This window comes from Melanerpes formicivorus, unplaced genomic scaffold, assembly GCF_026170545.1.
Source record: "Melanerpes formicivorus ecotype bairdi unplaced genomic scaffold, bMelFor1.0.p_v2 SCAF_30, whole genome shotgun sequence".
NCBI lineage: Eukaryota > Metazoa > Chordata > Aves > Piciformes > Picidae > Melanerpes > Melanerpes formicivorus.
Window position 1 is genome coordinate 8,241,381 of NW_027142382.1, and position 25,115 is coordinate 8,266,495.

Here is a 25,115-nt window from a genome sequence, read left to right on the forward strand (position 1 = left end):
TGAGGAGGAAGTTCTTCACCGAGCGAGTCATTCGGCATTGGAACTGGTTGCCCAGAGAGGTGGTTGAGTCATCGACCCTGGAGGCGTTCAAGGGGAGATTGGACGTGGCACTTGGTGCCATGGTCTAGTCATGGGGTCTGTGTTGATAGGTTGGACTCAATGATCCTCGAGGTCCTTTCCAACCTAAGTGATACTGTGATACTGTGATATATGTGTGTATATATATATATATTACTCTTAGATCTGTTTGCATTACCTCTGTAAGCAAGAGTTTTGAAAATTCTTCATATGCTGAGCTGCTGGCATTATGGAAATCATCAGTGAAGTTGTAGTTGAGAATCCTCAGTGTAACACCAAATATCTTGGCCTCTGTAAAACATGACATTAAAACAGACACTGACAAAGAAGGAAATTGAAAGATTCAGTCAAAACTGATGTACCCAGACCAAAACCTCAGAGGGTGGAGGAAGAAGGATGGAAGAATGTGGAGACAATTTGGTATTAAACCAACAAAATAAAGGCAATATTCTACTACAAACTTCCTATACATTGAGGAGATGCACTTACATCAGGCCCATAAAGATATGCTTGCGTAAGAATTGAATATACACACATCCTTGTGAACATGACCATATGTAACTCCTGCATTTGAGTTACACCCAGGGTTGAATTGCCTCTGAGCTCGTCTTTGGTACACTAGTCACAATTTTTTCCCCTGGTCTTGGCAGAATGGTTAATAAATATATTCTTAAAATGAAAGTAACAACAAAAAACAGTGCATGGCAATTCTGTCTGACAGGTAATGTACAGAGCACCCAAGCCAAAACCAAGAGCCAAGGCATCTGAGGAGGAAGTTCTTCACCATGAGAGTGGTGAAGCACTGGAATGGGTTGCCCAGGGAGTTGGTTTGGGCACCGTCCCTGGAGGTGTTTAAGACCAGGCTGGATGAGGCTCTGGCCAGCCTGATCTAGTGTGGGGTGTCCCTGCCCATGGCAGGGGGGTTGAACTAGATGATCCTTGTGGTCCCTTCCAACCTTGACTGATACTATGATACTATGATCTATAACCATCTTATCCTCTATAAACCATCTGAAGCTGTTACTCTTTGGACTGATCTCTGCAAACATTTTCTTTTTCTCAAGGGCTCCAGATTCACACCTGAAGTTCAGCTCCCTGTTTCTGTAGCCATTAAACCTCCTGCTTTCCCTCTACAAAGGCAGTAATTTCCTGTGACTCAAACTGAAGTCATCCCACATCTGATTAAAGGGAAGGCTGTTATGGATAAATATAACCAGTGGCATTCTAACTGTAGCCAGTATTAAGTAGCTCACTGCCTACATTTTGAAGAAAACAGGGAGAGATTTATCTTTTATTTGTATGAAGGTTTGGGCAATAATTTAAGAACAATAATTTAGTAAAGAGCAAAATTATGTTTGATCAACATATTAGGGTCTAAGGGAGCTAGTATCACTTACAGATTGAACTAAATTATGCAGGCATTCTGCAAGTTTTTAAACATAGCCCTTGTTATTATTATTTTATCTTGGTCACTCACAAATATTAAGCTGAATCTGGACACTCTTATTAGCTCAGCTGAGCCCTTGACAAATCAGTTAATTGGATTTCTTACTGGCCTCATGGGAGATGGGTGGCAGTAGAATGAAGTGCCAGGCACAAACAAAACAAAACAAAACAAAACAAAACAAAACAAAACAAAACAAAACAAAACAAAACAAAACCTTATTTTATCTTAGCCTGACATCTGTGATAGTCTGAGTCAGCTCCAGCACTGCTTCATCAACTAAGGCCAGAGCTTTGCTGCCTGATAGTCCAGGTTGCATGAATGCTGGGGAAAGAGGAGAGAAAAAGTGCTGAAGAATGTGGGAAACAGAATGCAGAGAGAAATAAATAGATCATTGCTGAACTGCAAGTCAGTGGAAAGAGAGGGAGACTGAGAGGGAGAGAGAATGTATGTCTCTTTTAAAGAGGCTGTTTACCTGTTTTAACATTTTGACGGGAGGTGCTGGTTTTTCCACAGGTTTCATAGCTGATCTCTACTGAATACATCACACCTGCTTCCAGCTGAGACACGTCCATTTTCATTTCCTCTGTCTTCAGGTTTTGTACAATCTCCTTGCCCTTGAACACTTGGACTTGGAAAGTATGGTTCAGAGTAGAAGTGGCATGCCAGGACATTTCAAAACTGTTGCTGGTAACACCGACGATTCGGTGGTTTCTAACTGCTGAGGGATCTATCGCAGTCCCAGGAAAAGTCATCACAGAACAAGGAATGTTTCATCTTTAATGTATTCTGCTAGTCTAAATCCATTACAGACAAGCACTTTGATAATCAATAGGGGACACTCCTCTTTGCATTACATTGGAACCCCTCTCACACTACCAGGTGCCCTTGTCCATAAACCATTCCACCAAATTAATTGATTTGATGCTTACTTTTCTAATTTCCTTTTACAGTACCTATCTGTGCTGAATCTTTACTAACTCAAATAATCAGACAGTGAGATACAAATTCAAGCAACAGGATTATGTGTGAAATAGTGAATCTGTGTACTCTACATACCTTAACACCTGCTTTGCCTGCAAAGCCTGCATGTGGAAAACCTCTACAGATCTCTCCTTCTGAGAGGCTGGTGGCAGAGTGCTGGGCAATGTTTCACCTGTTTACACCACTCTAGTTGACTGCAATCATTGCCATGTCAGTGGGAAAAGACAAGGACCCTGCACAGATGATTCCTCTCTTGAAAGAGGAGGAGGTGTCTAAATTGGGTAGGATGAATCACTCTCCAGCAGAGGCTGTCTGTCTCCACTAACTAGAGAGAGAGCTCAGACTAGACACCTCTGGCAACAGCTGTGGTCAGGTGACATGAACATCAACCCCCATGATAGCCTAGAGACCATGGCATGCTGCTGCCACAACTTTAGTTCTTTCACACTAATGGTTAGCCTGAACTGTGTTTTCTTAAACTTTTCAATAGGACACAATTGTTTCCAGGATGCTGAGCCATACTGGCTGCCAAACACCCCCAAAACCCCTGATCTACAGATACTTCAGTTTAATTCCTCTAGCTGAAGCTTGGATTGGAAGTTATGGATGAAGATCCCCAGTGTCTCTCTGAACTAGGCAAAGAACTACTTAAAGCTATTTCCTTTCACAAGAAGAAGATTTGTTAAAAGGATTGTGATAAATCTTGCCTGAAAGGGCAGAAGTCACCCATATAAAGGCAAATCTTTATATTTGTTCCCATCATAGTCCTTCAGATCGCTATTATATGTAACAGGAAGAGTGTTCATAAAGGGTGACTCCAGCATAGTATAGCTGCAGCCAATCTCTCTTACTCATGTACATTGCCAATATCTTCACAGACTCAAAAAACAAGAGACCTGCATCATGGTGGTTGTGGCCAGGAGGAGTTCTACGGGCAAGCCTGGGATATGCAGTGAGCTGCATCTGGAACAAGGGGGGCTGGCCTTGCACAGCCCTCACTGGCATCATCTCACACTGGAGGATTATCCAGCATAAGCCCTGTGATGGGATCTGAACTTGAATGGTTCACCAGACACAAGTGCAGCCACATCCACTTCCAGAAGACCATTTCCCTTCATTAGTCATGGGAATAACAGTAGGGTTTCTCCAGTGGTCACTTTACAGCACCACAGCCTCCAATCTAAATGTCTTGTTGGGGAAGCCTCTCTCTTCCTGCTTCCATAGATGTAGATTCACTCCAAAACTATTACCAGCTTCTCTGAACACTCTCCTGTACCTCAACCAGCCTCAGGACAAAAGGATGAAAAAATGACTACATTAAAAGCAAGACTACATTCATTTATATCCAAGGCTACTTACAGCACCCAGCATCTGTGGATTGGTTAGTGATGGACAAGAGACTTGAATTACTTATAGACAGAGAGCTATTGCTAGTGTTGATGAGATTCAGTGCTGAACTTGGATTAGATACTGCCATGCCTAGGGGGAAAAAATAGTATTATCAAAGAATTAAAGCATTCCTAACAAAGCAAATCCAAAATAATACCATTCATGCTTTCTGCAGCTGGGAAGCAGCAGTAGAAGTTTTAGAAACAGAAATTAAAATAAATATATTACCATATCACAAAAGCATGAAGTAATACATTATCTTCACTTTTGAGATTAAAGGATTGTCAAATTGTTTTCTAATTGAAGCACTGGATCTGCAAGCACTTATTTATCTCATTATCTTTAAGCCTATTACCAGGCCTATTGATGTCTACACATATTTTGCTGAACTTGTACCACAAAGTATTATTTCACCTATTGTGAAGCTCAAGCTGCTTCCAGCAGAGGACTCTGTAATCCAGAGTGGGATAACAGAGCCACTGAGTCCTGGCTGCAGTCACCCAGTTAAAATGGGATGGAGACTTTGTGTATAAATAGCATCTGAATCGTATTTCCCCAGGAGGCTGGGGTGGTGTACTGACAGTGAGTGACTTGCTCTGAAAAGCAGACAGGGCCTGAAGCTAAAGTGTTTGGCAAGTGAGTGAGGCCAGCTGAGGGTGAGGCAGAAGAATGAAGCTGGGTACTGTGAAACAAATGCACTGTATTTCAATCAGCAATAGCTAACAGATGGTTTATCTAGCATATTCCCCCAACAGGAGAAGAAGGGGCATTGTTTGCTCCAGAAATCTTGACCATGTAGGTGTCTCCTGCAATAGACCACAAAGTCCTGAAGAAGCATTCTCAGTATTTCTCAAGGCAAGACTCGATGTCTCTTACCTTCTTTTCCTTGACTCAGCCAGTGCTGGATGACATCTGCTTGTTCATGCTGAGGGTCACAGCTGTAATAACCCTCCAGATTTACACAGGTGTTTTTCTTGGGACAAGCATTGAATTCAGCATAGGAGCATTCATCGACATCTATGAAGAGGAACACACCTTGTACAGACATGGAAAGCAGCATCAAGATTGATCTGCAATGTGTGTAGGCCAGGCTTTGGATATGATAAATACAGTGTAAATCTTCAATAACTCTGCTGAAGCGCTTGGGCTGTGTATAGATGCAACAAAATCAGAATGCTGCCCTTCCCCCAAACACTGATAACACTACCACTTTTTACTCCAACTCTTTGGAGCAGAAGGACAGTGGCAGCTTCTGTTCACACCTGCAGGATGTCATCCAAACTTAAGAGATGCCAGCAACAAGAAGAAGATCTAGCCAGAGATTTCACTGAAAGTTGGACTGAGTTTTCAAAAGCAAACCCAGAATGAGAAGTGATGGCAACGGTGCATATGGATGCACTTCCGGCACATAACTGCACAGCAATAAGTAGATTAAAGTAATTACAACTGAAGATATTTAAATGTTTACCTAACATTTTGAAACTAGGTAGCAATATGCCACAGTAACTAACAGACTATGAATACAACTTGGTTTGTGCAAGCTACTAGAATTAACACATGTATAAAACCAGAGCAGAAATATGTGTAAAACCAGAGCGTGTCTGCTACCAAAACACCCCACTATTTCTAAGATCCTGTTCAATACAACTAATGATTTTGTTATAAATATGGACGCCTTTCCTTTTTCATCTGAAAATCATAGAACCATAGAATCATTAAGGTTGGAAAAGACCTTTAAGGTCATTGAGTACAACCATAACCCAGCTACCACTAAAATATATAACCCAGCTACCACTAAAATATATTCTCCTCTACAAACCATTCACTCCAAAGTAGTTATTGACAGTCCCCTCCACCCTATAATGGAAAACCTAGGCCCATATTTTCAAAGTTTACAAGATCCAATGTGCTGTTTCTGAAAGCAAATTCATAGTCTGATAGATGAAATCCCAAGACAAGAGGAATGAAACCCTCTAGAAAAGCTTCCCCTGTGACAGGACCACAACAAATTACCTTGCACTTCTGTGTCAATCACTTCATACGTGCGCTTCACGATGTCCTTCAAGGAAGAAGAAACCTCCACCAATGGAGCTGGCTGCTGCAGTCCAATGAGAACCTGAGAGGACACTGTCCCAGCATATACCTCTGCACGGTTACTCTGGATATGGTGCACGGAGGCATTCAAGGGCAGTAGTGCACCGGTAATCTGCAAGGCAGAGGAATGAACACTTCAATGTCTTGTTCCCTTCTCAGCACAGCTGTATGGCAATGAGGCATAACTTATGCAGTTAGCATCTTCATCATCTGAGTGTAGAAAGCACCGATTCCAAAGCCATAACAGTGGCAACTTTGAAGTCTGTATTCAAGCAAGGTGAATTCTCATTACCACCAATCACAATAGAGTCATGGTATTGCAATGACAAGCTAAGGGAGGTGTGAAGCTGCATGTCAGATCTCAAATGCTTAGGCAGGAGGATATAACCCAGAAAGGTATGGGAAAATTCTCTTTGTCTTGTAATGCTTAAACACCAAAATCTCAATAGATCAATAGAAATCTCAACAGAAATCTCAATAGATCTCAGTACATTAGACATGCTATTACATTTCAGCTGTCTAACACTTCTTACTTTAAGCAACCAAAAGGACTGCTGGCAAAGGAAATAGAAAGGAAGAAGGACAGCAATAGACTGAAGAAGGTGACTGGGACTAAGAGCCACAGAAAGAGTCCGGGACTGACCAAGTCATGACAACTGTGTGTCAGGAATGACATAGTGGTGGGCTGAGCACCATGAGCCAGGGGAGCAGATAGGGCCTGGAAGACATTCCTCATCACAAAGTTTCATTTCAGTCTTTGACTTTGCCATAGTGTGCTTTAGACTAAGATATAAAAGTCTTGGTAGGTCATTGTTCTCTACTCCTTTCCACAGAGCCAAAGGACCAGAATTTCCTGCTTTCTTAGGATATGAGAAGGGCAAATCCAAGTGGAAGGAAGAAGTAAATTCATGAAACATCCCCATGCTACTGCTACCACTTGTATTCTCCTGCCCATCAGTGCTAGTTTAAGACAGGAGAAGGGTTTCCTTTGCTACTTGTCCTTTCCCACCTTGAAACAGTAGAAGAGTAGAAATAAAAATGTGGGCAAATAGGGACCTGGTCTCTTGGATACCTTTCAAAGGCCACATCCAAGCCTGGCTATCTCCATGGCATGGTGATATGTAGTAGGAAAATGTGTCTGGTTTATGGCCTGGAGGATCTTTGTCCTAGTTCATCAATCCATTTCCTAAATATCACTGAAACAGTCTGAGCTTTGTTTGTAACTGAAAAGTGTGCCTCATACCTCTGCTGGGGCTGTGTTTTCCTTGGTCACCTCAGACTCTTCCTACCTGCCGTGCAGGGACAAGGAGAGTGTCCTGGGTTACCACAGCCCACTCTCACAGGCTGTACCCTTCCCACACACACACCGATGGGAGGGAGAAGGACCTGACAGGCAGAGATGTTAATTGATATAAAGACAATTTACTACTGTATTGCAGGGATGTCAGAGTACACAAAAGAAAACTGAAAAAACAAAACAAAGCCAAAAACCCCAGCGTATGCAGCAGCAAAGGAACAGACAATGTGAACCGCCAGCAAACCGCACTAACGGAAAACCGGAAGAAAAGGGATGCAGCCCTGCCTGTAAGCCAGGGGAAAAACCACAAAAACCTGGAACAGGAAACTTTACAAGCTACAGAATAGAATTCAAGCCCTGTAAGCCCTAGCCAACCCCTTCCTGTCATGCACCGAGCATGTTAACATGGTGTAGAATATAGGACCTAGCTGGCACTGCACTACTGTAGGGTGGGGAGTAGTCCCATGCCCTGTCTCTCATCCCTTCTAGTGGGGCCAGTCAGCTTAAACCAATACAGAACCACAGAATGTTAGAGGTTGGAAGTGACCTCCAGAGATCGAGTCCAACCCCCCTGCCAAAGCAGGATCACTTAGGGCAGGCTGCACAGGAATGCATCCAGGTGGGGTTTGAAAGTTTTCAGAGAAGACGACTCCACCACCTCTCTGAGCAGCCTGTTCCAGTGCTCCTTCACCCTCACTGTAAAGAAGTTTATCCTCATGCTGAGGTGAAATCTTCTATGTTCAAGCTTGTACCTGTTGTTCCTTGTCTAATTGTGCACCACTGAAAAGAGCTTGGACCCCTCCACTTGACACCCACCCCTCAGATATTTATACACATTGATGAGACCCCCTCTTAGTCTTTTCAAGACTAAGGTCTCTCAGTCTCTCTTCATAGGGGAGATGCTCAAGTCCCCTAATCATCATTGGACCCCCTCTAGCAGATCCCAGTCTCTCTTAAATTGGGGAGCCCAAAACTGGACACAATGCTTGAGGTGTGGTCTCACCAAGGCAGAGCGGAGGCTGAGAAGAACCTCCCTAGACCTGCTACAGGCACAGAGAGGCACATGATGCTGCTGTCATGTGGTCACGCACACATTGCTGCCAATGCTGCTGCTAAGCCACATGTGAGGCAGAGCCTCAGTCCCAACAGCAAAATCAACACCCTGCTGATTCCCCAAGCACTGCTACTGTGCCAAGAATGACAACAAAATGCCCTTAACCCAAACACAATCTTTTCATGTAATCCTGAAGTTTCACAGCAAAATTTTTGTCAATGCTGAAACTACCTGCTGTGTAGTTCCCAGTGCCACAGATCAAGTCTGACTCTTGAAATGTTTAACTCCTTATCAGAATTTGTTTTTCAAGTCTTGGAATCTGGACCCAGTCAGTCATGGAACCCAAACTGAACTGTGACAGCTGAATGAAGAACCATTTAAGCAGGTAAAACTCCCTATATTTCAAATTGCCTTTAAATTGCCCTTGGAAAATACCTGAAATTTTTACTAAAGAAGCTGACAAATCAGTGCTACTTGAGCTGCTTGAGGATGCAGCAATCAGGAAGAAACCAGGGTCAAAAAGGCCAGTCTAGATGGTAAGGTTATGTTCATCACTGAGGACTGTGAAGCAAGTGGTGGTTACTGAGTACAGAAATGTGAACGCAATGAGCAACACACAGGAGCGTTCCTGCTTGTACCTACCATGGAGTGCAAAAGGCGTGAATGATTCAGAAACTGGGAGTCAACTCTGATTAATTCATTAAAATCCATTTTCACAAGTACTGTCACGTTGTACCAGAATGTTCTTCCTGAAGTGTACAAAATAAAACAGCCAAGTCATCTGATGTCTGATGCTATAGAAAGCGACAGAGCCATAGGAAGGCTATGAAAAACTGCAGCAAGCTTAAACTTGGCAAATACGAAAGACCCACAAGCAGTGATCAGCTACAACTTTGTTCACCATATGCCACAGGCAGCAGCACCATCAAAGGGCAAAAACTTGAACAAGGCCCACTGGACTCACAGCACCCTGGTTCAGTACTCACTGGTGCAAGTACTGAAGCTGAACGTTCTGGCATTGATCCATGGCAGATTCCTGTTGGTTTGTTTGTTTGTTTTTAATGGAGAAATAAGCTAACAGTTTTTCTGCCTCAGAAGGAGATGAAAAAAAGTATATTTCTATTGGAAGCAGTCTTGAATTTATCAGTAACATACCCTCTGGCACTGGATCCACACAGCCTGCTCCTTTGGATGAGTTGCAGCACTTTTTAAGCCCTGGACATTCAGTATCAAACGTACAAGGATAATCAGATGTTTCCATATTATCCACTGGACAGATACCAGGTCTTGAGGAAAATACACTGGATCTATTGAGTGCTAAGGAATAAAAACATTTTTGAGAACAAAAATACAGAAAACTGTTTCCATAAAATTGTGCCATTTAATTTATAGCAAACACCTCCTCCTCATTATAGAAGCTCATCTGTTCTGAGGTTTCCATGGGGAGAAAATAGCAGCCCAACATACCATTATCTCATTTCAAAAGTGCAAATGCTCTCAGATTGTTCTGTCATTCCAGACATTTCTCTTACAGAAATTCTGAATTTATACTTATCCATTAATAATGATGGAGGGAGGGAAGGAGGGAGGGATGGATGGATGGATGGATGGATGGAGGGATGGATGGATGGATGGAGGGATGGATGGATGGATGGATGGACTGATCAATTGATCTGTCATTTGTTTCGGAATGTGGAGTCATTAAAGTACTGCAAAACAGAAAATCTGCCTGATGTCAGCTATGACTGATAATATGTAGTGATCCAAGGAAACAGGTAATGTCTAAGTTTGAGGCTGAGAGTTTTCATTTAACCTTTTCTTGGTGACTTCTCCACTTCCCTGGGCAGCCTGTTCCAGTGCTTGACAACCTTTTCAGGGAAGAATTTTTAACTCATATCCAATCCACACCCCCTTACCCCCAACACAACTCAAGGTCATTTCCTCTCATCTTTTTACTTGGGAGAAGAGACTGACAGAGACTGACCCCCACTTGTGACAGCCTCCATTCAGGTCTCACCTGAGCTTCCTCTTCTCCAGGATAAACAGCCCCAGTTCCCTCAGCTGTTCCTCACAAGATTTGTGAACTGGACCCTTCACCAGATTTGTTGCCATTCTTTGGACATGCTTCCACACCTCAACACCTTTCTCATAGCGAGTGGCCCAAAGCCAAACACAGTATCTAGGTGCAGCCTCACCAGCACTAACTACAATCCTTTCCATAGTCCTGCTGGCCTAATTGTACCAGATGCATTTTGAAAATTTGATCTATGCTCTCCAAGTGCTCTGGGGACAGTCACCTACCAAGCAACACTGTCAGCACTGTGGAGCAACTGTTATTTACATAAATGTACAGATGCAGAGATGCAGCACCCAGCGCTTAGCAACAAAAGCTCCATTACCAGCCTGCCCACATGAGAGCTGCCTGGTCTGCTGTGACTGCAGGATGGAGGATCTCCCAGGAGACAGACACTGAGGGACAACATTACCTGAGATGTAACTCCCCTTTATCTCCCTCTTTCCACCTGGAGGAGCCAAGTTTCCTCTAGAGTGCAGCACAGCCAGGAACCACATCTCTGCATTTGTCTCAGACACCAGAAGTTGGATACAAATCTATGAGACTACAGAAAGAGCTCCTGGCAAAGCCTGCTAAAATGGCAGACTCCAGTTTCCACCATATGACCCTGGTTTTGAGGTCTTTGAGCACTGCTGGACTTAACCTGCAAGAGGGATGTCTAACATCGTGATTGCCTGTCCAGGGTTAATTGGGATGGAGAGCAGCATCAGGGTGTGCTAATTCAGCATCTGACAAATATTTAACACCCTTTTGTATGTAAAGACATATAATTCACTAGAACATATTCAGGAGCCATGGGCTGAAATTTGTCAAGGTGGCAGGCATTGCACAATGGATGAAGATGGCATCTGAGACACTAAATCAGGCTGTGTGCACTCCGAAGAAATTTAAGGAAATTTAGCCAATGCCACTTCCAATGAGTTCATCTTGCCAGCAGCACCTCAATGTGGCTATGCTCTGCCCCACTGGTGCTCACAATGGCAATTGCTGGAGAGCCATCAGGGAACTGTGGTGAGCCTGCAGCTCAGATATGACTCTGGTTTCATAGTATCATAGTATCATAGTAACAGTCAGGGTTGGAAGGGACCACAAGGATCATCTAGTTCCAACCCCCCTGCCATGGGCAGGGACACCCCACACTAGGTCAGGCTGGCAGAGCCTTGTCCAGCCTGGTCTTAAACACCACCAGGGATGGGGCCCCAACCACCTCCCTGGACAACACATTCCAGTGCTTCACCACTCTCACGGTGAAGAACTTCCTCCTCACCTCCAGCCTGAATCTCCCCACCTCCAGCTTCATTCCATTCCCCCTAGTCCTATCACTACCTGAGATCCTGAGCAGTCCCTCCCCAGCCCTCCTGTAGGCCCCCTTCAGATACTGGAAGGCCACAATTAGGCCACCTCGGAGCCTTCTCTTCTCCAGACTGAATGGCCGTAAGGTGGAAGGTGGGCAGCAAACCAGTCACCAGGAGAAGTAACCATACCATTGATTCATGCAGATGGAAACTAACCTGCAGAAGTGGATCCTACCTGTGGAACTGGTCTCTCCCTAAAAAAAAACTTCCTGCAAGGTGCTGGTAAAGTTTTGCACAGCAAGCACACAACAACCTTTCAGAGCTGTGGGTTTCATAGGCCAGGGAACCTGACCTGCAGCTCTGAGATCTGCTTAGCAACCAGCAAGGATGTGAGGCTTTGCCTTCCAACCACGCAAGTTGTTGAAGGCAGTGCTAAACATTCTGAAAATCAAAATAAACTTGGGGAAAAATCAAAACCACACCCTAGGTGACCAAGAGTGGGCACATAGAATTACTTGATCTCAGTTTCTCTGCTGCTCAGTTGCCCAGCTGTGTAAGACGGAGAACCTCCCTCCCTTCCCACAGGCTTCAGGAGGACAAATTGCTGGCTGTGAATCACCCCAGGATTTACCTTGTGAGGTGATAAATAAGTCTCTGTTCAGAAAGGGGCTCAGTAGAGCACTGAAGCATATACTGAATGCAGAGACTGGGATGATGTGCTGCTGGGCAGCTCCCTGGTCCCTGAGCACCACAGGGAAACATGGTCCTTGGGACAAGGCAGTGCCAGATCAGGTAATTAAAAGACTTTACTAATCTGCATGCATAGGCATAAAGAGAAGAAGCAAGGGTCGTTTTATTTAATCCTACCTTCAGAATTCATTCTAGCACTTCCTAACTTGTAGGTACCTAGCTTTTCAATTTCTACTTTAAAAAATTGCCAAGTGGTTTGTGTGTGCATGTTTAATACTACTCTAATGGACTGGTGGGCAACTAGAGAGAATTACCAGGGTAACTTGACTAATGATCTAGACATTTTTTCCCAACAGTACAAATATGAAAAATGGGACCTGTCATATCCCAGGCAGAGGTAAATATTTCCTTCTGTGAAAAAAAAAACAAGGTAGGGAGTGGCCAGGAGCAGCAGGTTGCTGTGAAAGGTCATGGAGACCTTTCTGTTCCTAGCAGGATGGAGATCTTGCCAGCATGGATAACATCAAGAAGAAAATAACAGTAGTTTAACAGCATGCTGTGCAGTAATTTCAGCACTTCCAGTTTCTCTTCTCATCATTTATTTAAGACTGTGTCTAGACAGTGCATTACCATTCATACAATTTATGACTAATGCCCTGAGAAGCAAAGAGATTGGAATAATGTAAACACAGAAAACACCTAGAAGCTATACAAATCCTCTTATGATTTAAAATGTTCCCAAATTAACTTTGACAGGAAAAGAAAAAAAAGTCAGGATGACCACAGAAGAGTCAAGATGACCACAGTATTTCATGGACAAACCTGTGCAGCATGCCCATCAAAAATGCGTCAAGGACAGAGCAGGAATTCTGCAGCAAAGCATTATTTACAGAATTGTTAATGCTAGCTGAAATAAGCTCATCAACGGCTTTTAAGCCTAAAATATCCCTAGAGGATGCTTTTAAAAATCATAGAATTATACTGGGAAAAAATATTTCAAGTGTTACCAGGGTAACACCCAAGAAGATGATCTTGATTCTCAGAAGATCTGAAATACGCTGAAAATCTGTTTACTCATAGAGTTTCTCATGCAAATAGAAACAGCCATAACTACCTAGTGACTTTTCCACTTTTTGCTGACATACTATTTCCTTGCACTGCAGAATTAAAAAGCTGTTTCCTCTGATTGCTTCTCAGTCTTGCCATTTGATACACATGTGCAGATACAGATGCACATGCATGTATATCAAAAAGACCTTACCGAAGTAACTTTTCAACAGTAATTTGATCCACTGGAAAGTTCAGATCATCAACAGCAGGTCCTTTGCTAGTCTCACAAGATTGCCTGGACATATTGTAACTGGCTGATTAATTTTGCCCTGGCTGACACTCACAACTGCCACAAAGCCAAAAATGTCAGGATATAATAAATGAAGAATGATGTGCTTCTAATTATGCCTTCATTTCTCTTCTCTAGCAAACCATTAAAGAATAAGTAAAATACAATGACCACTTCTGTGTTCCTGGCTTTCTGTTAAATTAATTTTCCTGCTGGACACAATATTCTACTAGTAAGTGTTGGGAAAAAAATATCTTGCAAAAATTATGTAGAGGTTCATTTTCCAGTGCTCTGGAGCAACTTAAAAGTAGGATGAACACATTATTCTTTACGGATCCCATGACAAGACATATGGCTCATACGCCCTCATGTCACGTTACATGATCCGATGCAGGAGCAGGTTCAGGGACATTCCTATAGAGCTGAGTCATCCAAGTCTTATGACCCAAAGCAAGGGCCAGGACTGCAATAGGTCCTTTGCTTTTTATTCTTTTGTTATAATGTTGAGACTACATATATTGCCAGGATGATAACTTGAAAAGGGGAAATGGAGAAAATGAAATATCATACTGAAAACAGAAGACAAAAGTACATCCTGCAGAGCTTTTCTGGATGCTGACACAGTTCAATGCTGGCCTAGCTAATCTGTTCATTTTAAAAGTATGTGACTCTGTCCATGAAAGGAATATAAAAATGTTCCTTTTCCCCAAGGAAACCTCTTCCACCTATGACTTCAGTTCTGCTAAAAATGAGCCATTTCCTTTTATCATCTGGTAACTCTGATGTGGGAAAGGGAAAAAGATTTCATCTTCAGTCAGATGATTAAGTCTTCTCAAGCAGAGACTTGTTAAAACTCAGAAGTTAGATCAGATCCACCAAAAGGTTCACCAGTTTCTAGTTGTCCAACATAGCCCTAGGTGACCAAGAACACCATGAGAAAAAGGCCCCTTGATGTAATTTTTATTAGAAAGCAGTGGGTATCAACTTGTCCTGAGGTCACAGGATGTTTTAAATTAACATCAAAACTGGGTTTGTATCCTGGGAACTGACCCTGATCAAAATCAAAGGAGATGGTACCCTAAGTGCATCCTGAATTACTATTGAGAAGAAGGCTCTTACTGTAAATGCAAACATGCTCAGAACAGACAGCACCAGGCAAGGCTGCATGAGTGGCTGCACTTGGCCACAGCTATCAGCCTGAACTGGGACCAGCAATGAGCCCTTGTAGGGGCAGCAAGCATGTTGCTTCTTCACGCTCTCCTGGAACTTCAGTGAATGTGTGACTAGGGGTGACAAAGAGCAATAATTAGGAACATTAGGCTTTCACGTTGGACCAAATTTACCACCGATTTTTGCAGGCTCACTGATTTCAGTGGAAAGAAACCTAATGCCCAGAACTGAATTAAGTCTTTACATTTTAAGTGAGACCTCTTCCATCAGAAGCATTTATTTCAACTATTAATCTGACTAAAACTTACCTAAAGAACAGTAGAGTCCAACTTGCTCATATCCTTCACAGCAATCAGTAAAAGTGATGGTTTCAGGGACTTCAACAGTATGATACTGTGTTTTATAGTATGTCCTGGAACATGCCATCCATGGTATCCATCCTCCACAGGAAGTGCTTTTCTCATAGGACTTTTGGTAGGCAACCATTTTAAACACATTTTTGGTCTGGCTGTAGTTGCACAGATGGTACCCTAGCAAAGAGAGGCCCTTTTCTAGGGAAGTGAATAAAAACAAAATAAAAACAGAAGAGAAGGAGATCAGCACCAACTTGTCACTCCAGAGCATAAGTTCCCTGCAGTACCTAGTTAAAAATAACATTATGAGAAAGCAATGACAGAATCAACACAGATTAATGATTTCCAGGAAGGCTGATGTTAGGAAAGTTTCACTTCATAAAACAGACAGAAGAAAGAATTGGTAGTGACTGCTTGTCATAGGCATCATTTCAGTCACAAAAGAATGCAGACTGGCAGAAAATGCAAAGAACTCTCAGTGCCTTCAGCTGCAAAGCAGAACAGGCAAATTGACACAAGGAAGTATAAAGGAAATTAATATGTTAATAGAAATTAACAGTAAAGCAGAACAGGCACTTCCAGGGCAGAGTCATCCAAGCACTCCAGGCTCATGCTGCCAAAGCGTTCATCTTTCTCCTCTAACTATAAAGGGAATGAAGGGTAAGGAACTCATGGGCAAATGAGTCACAGTAGATTCTGGAATAAGACATCTTTCAGACATTGCTGTAGGCTAAAACTGGGTACTTGTTCATCACTGGGAAGGACTTTCAGGTATCTGACACAAAAGATATTCTTGGAGCTTCTATGTTGCCTGTGTTTGTAGCGTACCATAATAGACCAGGCCCTTTGAAACCTGCAGTGGTTCACTCACTTCAGTATAAATAAAGTCAGTGATAAGTTAATTATCTACATAATTTCACCCAGGTCTGGGAATGGGAGTCAGTTTCTGGAGTCCTGAAACCAAAAAATGATGAGGAGCAAACTCGTTACATGCTGTACTTAAAACTGAAACACTTGAGAAGGAGCAGGGGAAAAAAACAAATAAACCAAATGAAACCAAATCAAAACAAAACCCCCAAACAAATAACAACAAAGAAACCCACACAAGGACAGCAACCAAAGCAGATGGAGTGCAAGAATTAGCAGTAAGCAACCTGCAGTCATGTCACAGACAACAAGCTGTCTCCTAATGGGATGTTAGAGAAACCAGAGAGGCTGAATCACTCTGTGTCCCATTGGGAAATAGATAGGATAGAATTAAAATGCCTATATTATCCTTTAGAAAAAGCAAAAGAAACTTTAATAAGGATAATTTTTTTTTCCTCTCTTTATTTTGGGACCTGAATCTTTAAATACCCAGAGTGGAATGGAAAGAATATCTAAATCATTTGGGATCTAGCCTTTATCTGGAGAAAATGCACAAACATCTGACGGTGATCAGGGAAGGTGGAAGGAGAAGGTCAAAATTTGTTCTATGAAGATGAGAAAAGGAAATTATTGTAATAAGAAATCATAGTGCTATAGTATAAAATTATGTTAGAGGAATGTAGGACAGACAAGGAACAAGAGTTCAGCCTGGTTTCTTGTCACTCTGATCCCTCTATTTCTTCAGAGCTCACGTATTGGCATAGTTAGAGCAAAGAAGGGACTGGGAGAGAACAACCAAGCAATGAGAGCACTGAAGATTCGTGTTGTCTGCACAGAGCTGAGGATGCAATGAGGACATAGCAATGGAAAGCTGAAAATTCCAGAGTCAGCTGAGCTGGCTTAGGCTCTGCAGCAATGTGGAACATAAATACAGGTATGAAACTGAGAATAAAATGGTATAGAATTAGACACGGATTATAATTAGTAGCTACAGCTGTTAGAGCAGATATGAAATCATATTTCATACTTAAACATTGATACTAGGTATAGAATAAGACTGCCAAAGCCTAAAGAGAAAGTTTAAGAAGCGGCTATGCTGATACAAAAAGATACCCTCTCTAGAAAAAGTTAGACTGAAAGTAACAGGGAAAGGTGCTGCACCATCAACCTTACTATCATCCATCACTTCCATACAGATTAACATAAGCTTTGACACTCACAGAGTTCAATTATTTGCTGACAGCAGTTCCCTCTGCTGAGCAATGTAGCTTGGATCAATTTTGGCTCTTAAGCAAATTGGCTTTCTATTCTCATTACCTCCATCTACGGGATTATGGCACTATCAAAAGGAATTAAAGTGCACTGGCTGTTGTTTCCAGCAACACAAAGCTGAAGTCAATCACAAAGCAGTAGAAGGTGAGTCACCTGACAGTAGGGCTACATCGTGCCTATCATCTCTGGAGTTTATCTTAGCAACCACCAGCTCTCACCACTGTCAGGGAAAGTGTAAATTTTATTATGTTAAGCAAGAGCAGAAACAATTGAAGAAAATACTTTATTAACAGAAATAAATACAGAAAGAAAAGGCTGAGAGGAAAGGCTGGTTATAACTGAAGGTCAAACTCAGCTCCAAACTGAAAATATGATCAAGTAATCAGCAATAAAAAATGCTTGATAACATTTATGCCAGAGACTTAGCTGCAATTCTGGAAACTTCACAGCTTGAGTGAGAGAAAAGGCACTGTGAGACAGGGTCTGCAGAATCTTTTCTGACTGGAGAACAGCAAGAGCCAAAGACAAGCCCCCTGTTTGTCTTGACACAGCCTTAAAAGTAATCTATTGGAACAGGTTCACCAAAGGTAGATACAAACTCATCTTTAAAAGGCAGAAGCTCCAAAACAAAAAAATTACTGAGGGCTTGATTTTCCTCAGGTTGCCCAGAGCCACATACAGCCTGGCCTTAAAAACCTCCAGGGATGAGGCTTCCACCACCTCCCTGGGCAACCTGTTTCAGTGTCTCACCACCCTCATGGTGAAGAATTTCTTCCTAACATCCAATCTGAATCTACTCATTTCTACTTTTGTTCCATTCCCCCTAGTCCTCTCACTACCTGACACCCTAAAAAGTCCCTCACCATCTTTCTTTGTATTTTAACTGAGGCTTGCAAAACCACTTCAGTAAAAAAATGCAATAAAGAGCAGACAAAAATCACAGTCTGTTCTCATCTGAATGAAACAAGTGGAAATTAGGAGCAAATTAGAATTTAATTTAGTAGTTATAATCTAGCAACTGGGTTAGTTTTCTCCAAGTTACAGCCCATAACACAGATGTAAGTCAAACATGTCTTCTACAGCTTCATTTTATGCATTTCAAGGAATTTGCCAGGTACCTTGCATCACAATTTCCACCAAAAGTTTCTTTTAAAGACAGTTTTCATAAAACCTTGCACGTTACTGAACACAAAGAAGCAACTCAGTAAATTAATTTCTGCTACAAAGGAAATTACAAGGGATAAAAAATTGGAGACAAAAGTTGTATTTTGTGTTGGTTAGATTTTCTTTGATTGTCAAGAGAGGATTTTCAAACTGTCACTGAGACACTGAGAGTTCTCCAGGGAGTGGCCCCATTGGATGGTTTATTTAAAATAAAGAGTTATTCCACATCCTAACTACTTTGTCCTACACAACAGCCATGGTCCTCTCACTGGGTTTGCATCACTCACCTGTAATTTCATTTCCTCTTCCCTGTTGTGTTGCTGCCCAGAGGATAAAAACAGAAATAAGAGTGATCCTGGCCATTGTATTGTCCATCCTGGATAAGCCTTTCTTATCGCTTCACGTCCTAGGTGGTGGAACGTGATCTTCCTTACACATAGGCTTTTGGATTAGGGAAAAAAGTGCTCTAGTTCATTACCTTCTGCAGGTGTGTGTGATAACTACTGGCAACAGAAACAAAGAGGCTCCAGTGGGAATTTTGCCAGTTCTCTCTCCTTTGCACTCTCTCCAGGGAACCTGCCTCTTCTGCCTGCTCAGCTTGGCTCCCTTGCCCCTATCTGACTCAAAGAAAAAGGCATTTCAAAATTCCTGATGTAGTCTGTGTTTATCCTTCTGAAGGCTTATTCTCTCTCCCACTTTGAACATCTGACATCTTGGAGCCAGATTTACATGCAGGTTTACATGTCAGGTTTATGTATCTTGAATTGTGTTTCTGTCCATATATCAGGCAATAATACTTTGTAGGTCTTTAATTCTGTACCTTGAAATCAAAGAGTAAAAGTGAATGTCTGTTTCAGTTATTTTTCCTGAATTTAATCTGTTTCACCAGCTGCTTTTACTGTGCTCCTCATTTCTTTGCAATTTTAGCATCAAATAAACCAGAGTAATGGTAGGCAAAACATTATTAGGCAGGAGATTTGAGAAACCAAAATCCCTTTCTCTTCATTAGGTATATCATGAAGATATGTTCCCATGATATAGCTGTACCTGCAGATTTGCAATGCAGGACAATAACTTCAGTACAATTCACGCAATGAAAAGGAGTAAACAGTATTATTTGCCATGGGGGGCTGACACTAAAGTGTGGAAAATCACAGATACAGGTTTTGGAGCTGGAGCAGCAGATCGTAGGCAATTTCATGTAGATGAAAGAGCAGATGTAAGGGAGCTGGAACGACATGCTCCCTCATCTGCATACGTTCAGAATACCAGTAACATTGCCTCTGTAAAATAGTGTTGGGCAATCACCATGTTGGCACTAATAAGCAGGAGAGCTGGGGGCCTGGAAACATGTGGGGCCAAAGTGGGAGTTGCAGGATGGCTTAGACCTTTTGGCAGAGTGCAGAGCCAGAGCTCCATGTAGTTTCGTGGCACTTTTGAGCTGTTCTTATGGCTTGGAAAATAAAACAGCAAGATCATCGGGGGGGGAAGAAAGAAAGAAGAAGAAAGGAATATTAAGTCTTGTCCAGACTTCAACAGAAAAATGCTTGTAATAAAATGGGAAAATGGATAGAGGAGAACATCTCAACTGAAAAGGAAAAAAAAAGAACACACACACCCCCCCCCCCCAAACCAAAATGTGTTTTGGCTTGGAATTATTTCTGCTATGTCTAAGGAGATTGCGTACCTTAGTACCTCTTTGCCTGAATAGATCAGGATACCTGGTCAGGCTGTATCCTCCAGGTGCACCATTTACATCTTCATCAGCACAGGCAGGCAACAGGGAGACCCTGGCTGTAGGCTGCACCGAAGTTGCCATTTGACTTAAACATCCCACTAATAAATCAATAACTAAATAAATAAAACATTAATTTGTTTTAAATTGAAAAAGGACTTGAGTCAGTGCAATTTATCTTCCATATTTTAGTTCATAGCATTCACCTTTTTTTTTTTTCCTCCCCAACAATCTAAACTTTCTGGGGGGAAAAAGTCTTGATTGCAATTTTTCAGCTAGCACCTACCAAAAAAAACGAGATCTTTAGCCCTTACAAATGATTTGTATGTCCTGGCCAAAGTAAAATATAGGTCATTCCAGACTGGCATCCAAAGTGGATTGCATATGAGGTCTCCCATTTACAATCCTAAATTGCTGGCTAGGGTTGCCATACACCCTAAGACTTTTTTTGCACTCTAGAGTTAAATCTCACCATCTTTGCCCCTGAGCACTTCCATGACTGACGCGTGATCCTCCAAATTGCAGTAAAGAGCCAATATTCCTGTTCTAAAAGATTTAAATATATGTGTTCATCTTCAGGACTGCTGAAAAACATAGATAAACCTTGCATATTTACAGCTCAGTCTTATGTCTGGAAGTTGTAGCAGGCCTGTAGTCAGAGCAGGGCAACTAACAGGGAGTTGTCACTTTATTGCAGTAGTGAATGAAAGGGTTCCTAAATACAAAACACGCAGAACCTCCTTTTCAAACAAAACTGTAAGTCAAGTCAGTAAGTGTTTAACCTAAGAAGTAAAGGATACCAGAATCATATGTATTTCAGGATTTACCTTGTGATTTCCAATTCTTTGAGATCCTGATTCATCTCTGTATTGCTTCTTCAGTTAGAATCACTTATGCACACAACAACTTACTATTTAGAAATACAGATACTAGAAGAGACCACTCAGCAATAAAACATGTGCCCTATGGCCTGTACAGCCATTTTCACACCTTCCATGCATACTTCTTGGACTGCATTAACTACAGTAAGATGATGCCCAACATCCCAGGCAGCAGCATGTGCTCTTCATACTACTGCAGCCACTACACTGAGTTGCACTTACTCAGCACAGGCCAATACACAAACATAGATCCATCCATTATTTCAGAAAACTGATCACCTGTACATGCATGGCTGCTTAAATATAATCATATTTTTAGTAAGAATTGTTATATTTCACAGAAAATAAATTTTGGTCTTTGTTTTCCACCTTATTCCTTTCAACTAGGTGTTATCTTAGGACCCCAGTAAAAAAATTTGCTCACACTTGCTTTAGTAGTGAAGAAGGTCAATGGAGAGAGGCACAGAGAAGGAAATGCTTAGTGGAATAAAAGTCCTGGCTGTGTTGTGCTGGTAGTGAGCTGGACTCTACTCTGGAAGGAGCTCATCACAGTCCTCCTGGCCCAGCCATCTGGAGCTAATCAGTCCTCCTGGCTCTGCTGTTTATATTTTCTGTAGTTACATTTGTAATGTCTGAATTGATCTGAAGAATGCAATTTATACAAAAAAAAGGCCTGTGCCAATAAAAGCCATGTCAGAATCCATTAATGGATAATTTCATAGGATCAAGAAGCAGATTTTTGGAAATGAGATTTGACTCTCCTAGACAATACTATCAGTAATTGGAATATTCTGGCTTACAGAAGGCTTTCTCGTTGTACCTTTTAAGCATTTACTTTAGACAGATTAGCTTTTGATTTGATTAGTCATCTAGAAGGTCTTGGTCTTCTTTAGGCTAGGAGTTTCACACAGAAACATCAGCTGCTAGGACACTTCTTTTTTCCTTTGTATAATCTTCTTTATGATGTAATCACTATTTCAATTGCCCCAAATGATCATGGCATTTCAAGACACTTTGGTTTGCGTGCAGGAAACAGAATTATGCAGTTGGGCTCCAAGAGAGTCTAACAAAAGCTGTTCTATGCTCCAGAAGCCAGCACATCTTCTTGTAGATCTACAGGACCTAAAGCTGGAGAATCATTAAATCAGTTAACACACTTTCTCAAAATCAGGTGTCAGTATATCTCTCCTAGACTACTTCTTTCAGACTCCCACCATTTCAATCTCATTCAATCCTCTCAATCTGAGAAGGCCCAGCCTATGGTCACTCTGGGACTGTGGAGATGGATGGAGGTGCCACCAATCCTGAGGATCTCACAGTGGAAATAAACTGATCCACATCAGGAACATGTAGGTGAGACTGTCCTACTAGCTGCCAATAAAAGGGAGTAGTTCACATGGACATGACTGCCATCTGATTTCCACCTCAAAATTGCATTATCTGGTGCCTGTGACTCTCATGTTAATTCTGTCTCACTGTAAGTCTTTAAAAGTGCCCTTGCAGTGACATTTCAGATATTTGTCAAGAGTTGAGCTCCAACCACTCTTTCCCTTAGTGGGACACTGATCTGATCTTTGCGAAGTCTACAGGAGCTTGATTGCCTTTGAGCCTGCAGCTACCTGTCAAAACTGGCTTAAATCAGCTAGCAAGGCCATAAGTGTGCTGGAAGAGAGGGACAAGTTGACATGGCCAGAAGTAACATTTTTGCAAACAAATCACTCATGTCATCAAGATACAAATTCCAGCTTCTGAAAACCAGTACATATAACAGACACATTAAAGTCTAGTCCCCACAGAGAACTGAACATCTCATAAACTATTCAGCTCCCAGAGTTGACACACTAGTCTGCAATTCTCCCACTCTGCTCTTGTGAGACCCCACCTGGAGTACTGCATCCAGTTCTGGTGCCCCCAGCATAAGAGGAATATTGAACTGCTGGAGCAGAGGACGGCCACAGAAAGGATCAGAAGGCTGGAGCACCTCTATGGGGACAGGCTAGGAGAGTTGAGGTTGTTCAGCCTAGAGAAAACAAGGCTCCAGGGAGACCTTATAGAGGTCTTTCAGTACCTGAAAGGGGGCTACAAGAAAGCCAGGAAGGAACTTTTTACAAGGCCTTGTAGTTATGGAATGAGAGGGAAGAGCATTAAACTTGAGATAGATTTAGACTAGGTATTAGGAAGAAATTCTTCACAGTGAGGGTGGTGAGACATTGGAGCAGGTTGCTGAGGAGGGTTGAGAATGCCACCTCCCTGGAGGTGTTTAAGGTCAGGTTGGATGAGGCCTTGAGCCTAGTGGAAGGTGTCTCTGCCCATGGCAGGGGGGTTAGAACTAGATGGTCTTTAAGGTCCCTTCCAACCCAAACCATTCTATGGATCTATGGATTTCAGGAACTTGAATTCCCTGCCTCTGCCACAGATGTTTTCTGCAGATATGAGCAGATCAAACAGGTCAAATCTGCCACCACAATGAAATTGAGGGGCGGGGGCATGGTGTAGCTGCTCATTAACCTACAACATACGGTCAGAATACCCAAGTATATCAGACCTCATGGAAGCCATGGCTGCAATACCATAAATATGGCTTTGCTTAAGTTACCTGAGGAAAAAAAAGAAGAGCACAAAAAGTACTTTTCTGCCAACATATGCTAGGCCTATGTTAGGATGAGCAACAGATAAACTGGCAATTTTTTGAAGGGGTCCTTTCTTCCCTGAGCTTCAGATGCATATCCAAAAAGTGCAGCAGTAACACTTGATTATTTCAGGGATGTGTTTCAGAGAAAAATGCAGCAAAGATGAAGGGACATACACAAATGACAGTAAAAAAAACATTTCTTTAAAGCTTGAAGAGTTAATTAGCTCAACTGTGCAGACAGAACGGTCCCTGACTGCATACAGTGATTTGTTCTGTCTGACCAACAAACTGTTCCTCAGGAAAATCTTTGAGTTTTGTTATTTTCCTGAACACGTACAGTTTTAAAGTGACTCATGAGGAAAAAGTTCTTATTGGTAACAGAAGGAAAAAATATGAGTCAGGCGGTGGTCATGCTGAACCTCTGCCTGGCCTTGCTTCTCCAACCAAGTTCCACTTGGGCAATATCAGCACAGAGAAACTCTTGTTTGCTCCAGTGCTTTGATGGCATGGTCCCATTTCTAGCACCAAGTTAGATACCATATGAGGCTGTTGATCAGGCCTCATGCTTGATTTGTCATTACTCAGGCAAGTAAATCCCATATAAGACATTTCATAGTGTGCTGCTTAACTCTACAATCAGTCATTTTTGAGAGCAAGCAGTCCAGGTGGTAGGTATTGCCTGCTGTCATGAAGGCTTACTTGGAAGAAAAGTTGGAGTCGCCTGCTCGGCACCCCACCATGGGGTATAAGGGCAAAGTCCACCTGAAGGGCCCGTTCAGCAAAGATTATTGTAGCTGGACTGTGTCAGCACTTGGTGATGGAGCCAGAGTTCCCTCCTTGCTCTAGCTTGCTGGCTGGAAGATCAGCTTCATGCAGCAAAGAATTGAGAACACAGGGCCAACACCAATCTCAAGTTTTCTTGCTGATCTGATGCCACTGTGCTCAGAATGGCTAGGTCTTGCAAACACCAGTGAACAGCCCACAGATGTGGCCAGTCTTCACTGGTTTATGACATTTTTGACTGAAGGTACCCACTGCTCCTCTTAGAATAAGGATGATTTCTCATTTCTTATCCCTCCTAAACCCCCTAAACCCATCTGACATCCATCCAGGATATTATAGGAAAGACAGAGGACTCTTTCCCCTTGTGAAACCATCTCTTGCACACATGTATGGAACCTGCCCTGTTAAGCAGATCTGAAGCACAAAATAAACCAATCAAAATACACAATCCACTTTTCACTTGGTCAGTATATGATTTAGCCCTCACTTCCAGCTAAGAGATATACACACAGACCCAAGT

At 42.2% G+C, this 25,115-nt stretch overlaps 1 protein-coding gene across 1 annotated transcript in view; it reads right to left on the reverse strand.

Annotated features, from left to right (window-relative positions):
• Positions 1-18,927, reverse strand: part of UMODL1 (uromodulin like 1) — a 56,347-nt gene extending 37,420 nt beyond the window's left edge. The window contains 9 exon segments of the mRNA XM_068155293.1: positions 257-369; positions 1,998-2,252; positions 3,866-3,985; positions 4,772-4,912; positions 5,909-6,101; positions 8,983-9,089; positions 9,496-9,657; positions 15,217-15,459; positions 18,852-18,927. Of these exon segments, the coding sequence (XP_068011394.1) occupies positions 257-369; positions 1,998-2,252; positions 3,866-3,985; positions 4,772-4,912; positions 5,909-6,101; positions 8,983-9,089; positions 9,496-9,657; positions 15,217-15,459; positions 18,852-18,927 (1,410 nt within the window).
• Between the last annotated feature and the right edge of the window lie 6,188 nt (positions 18,928-25,115).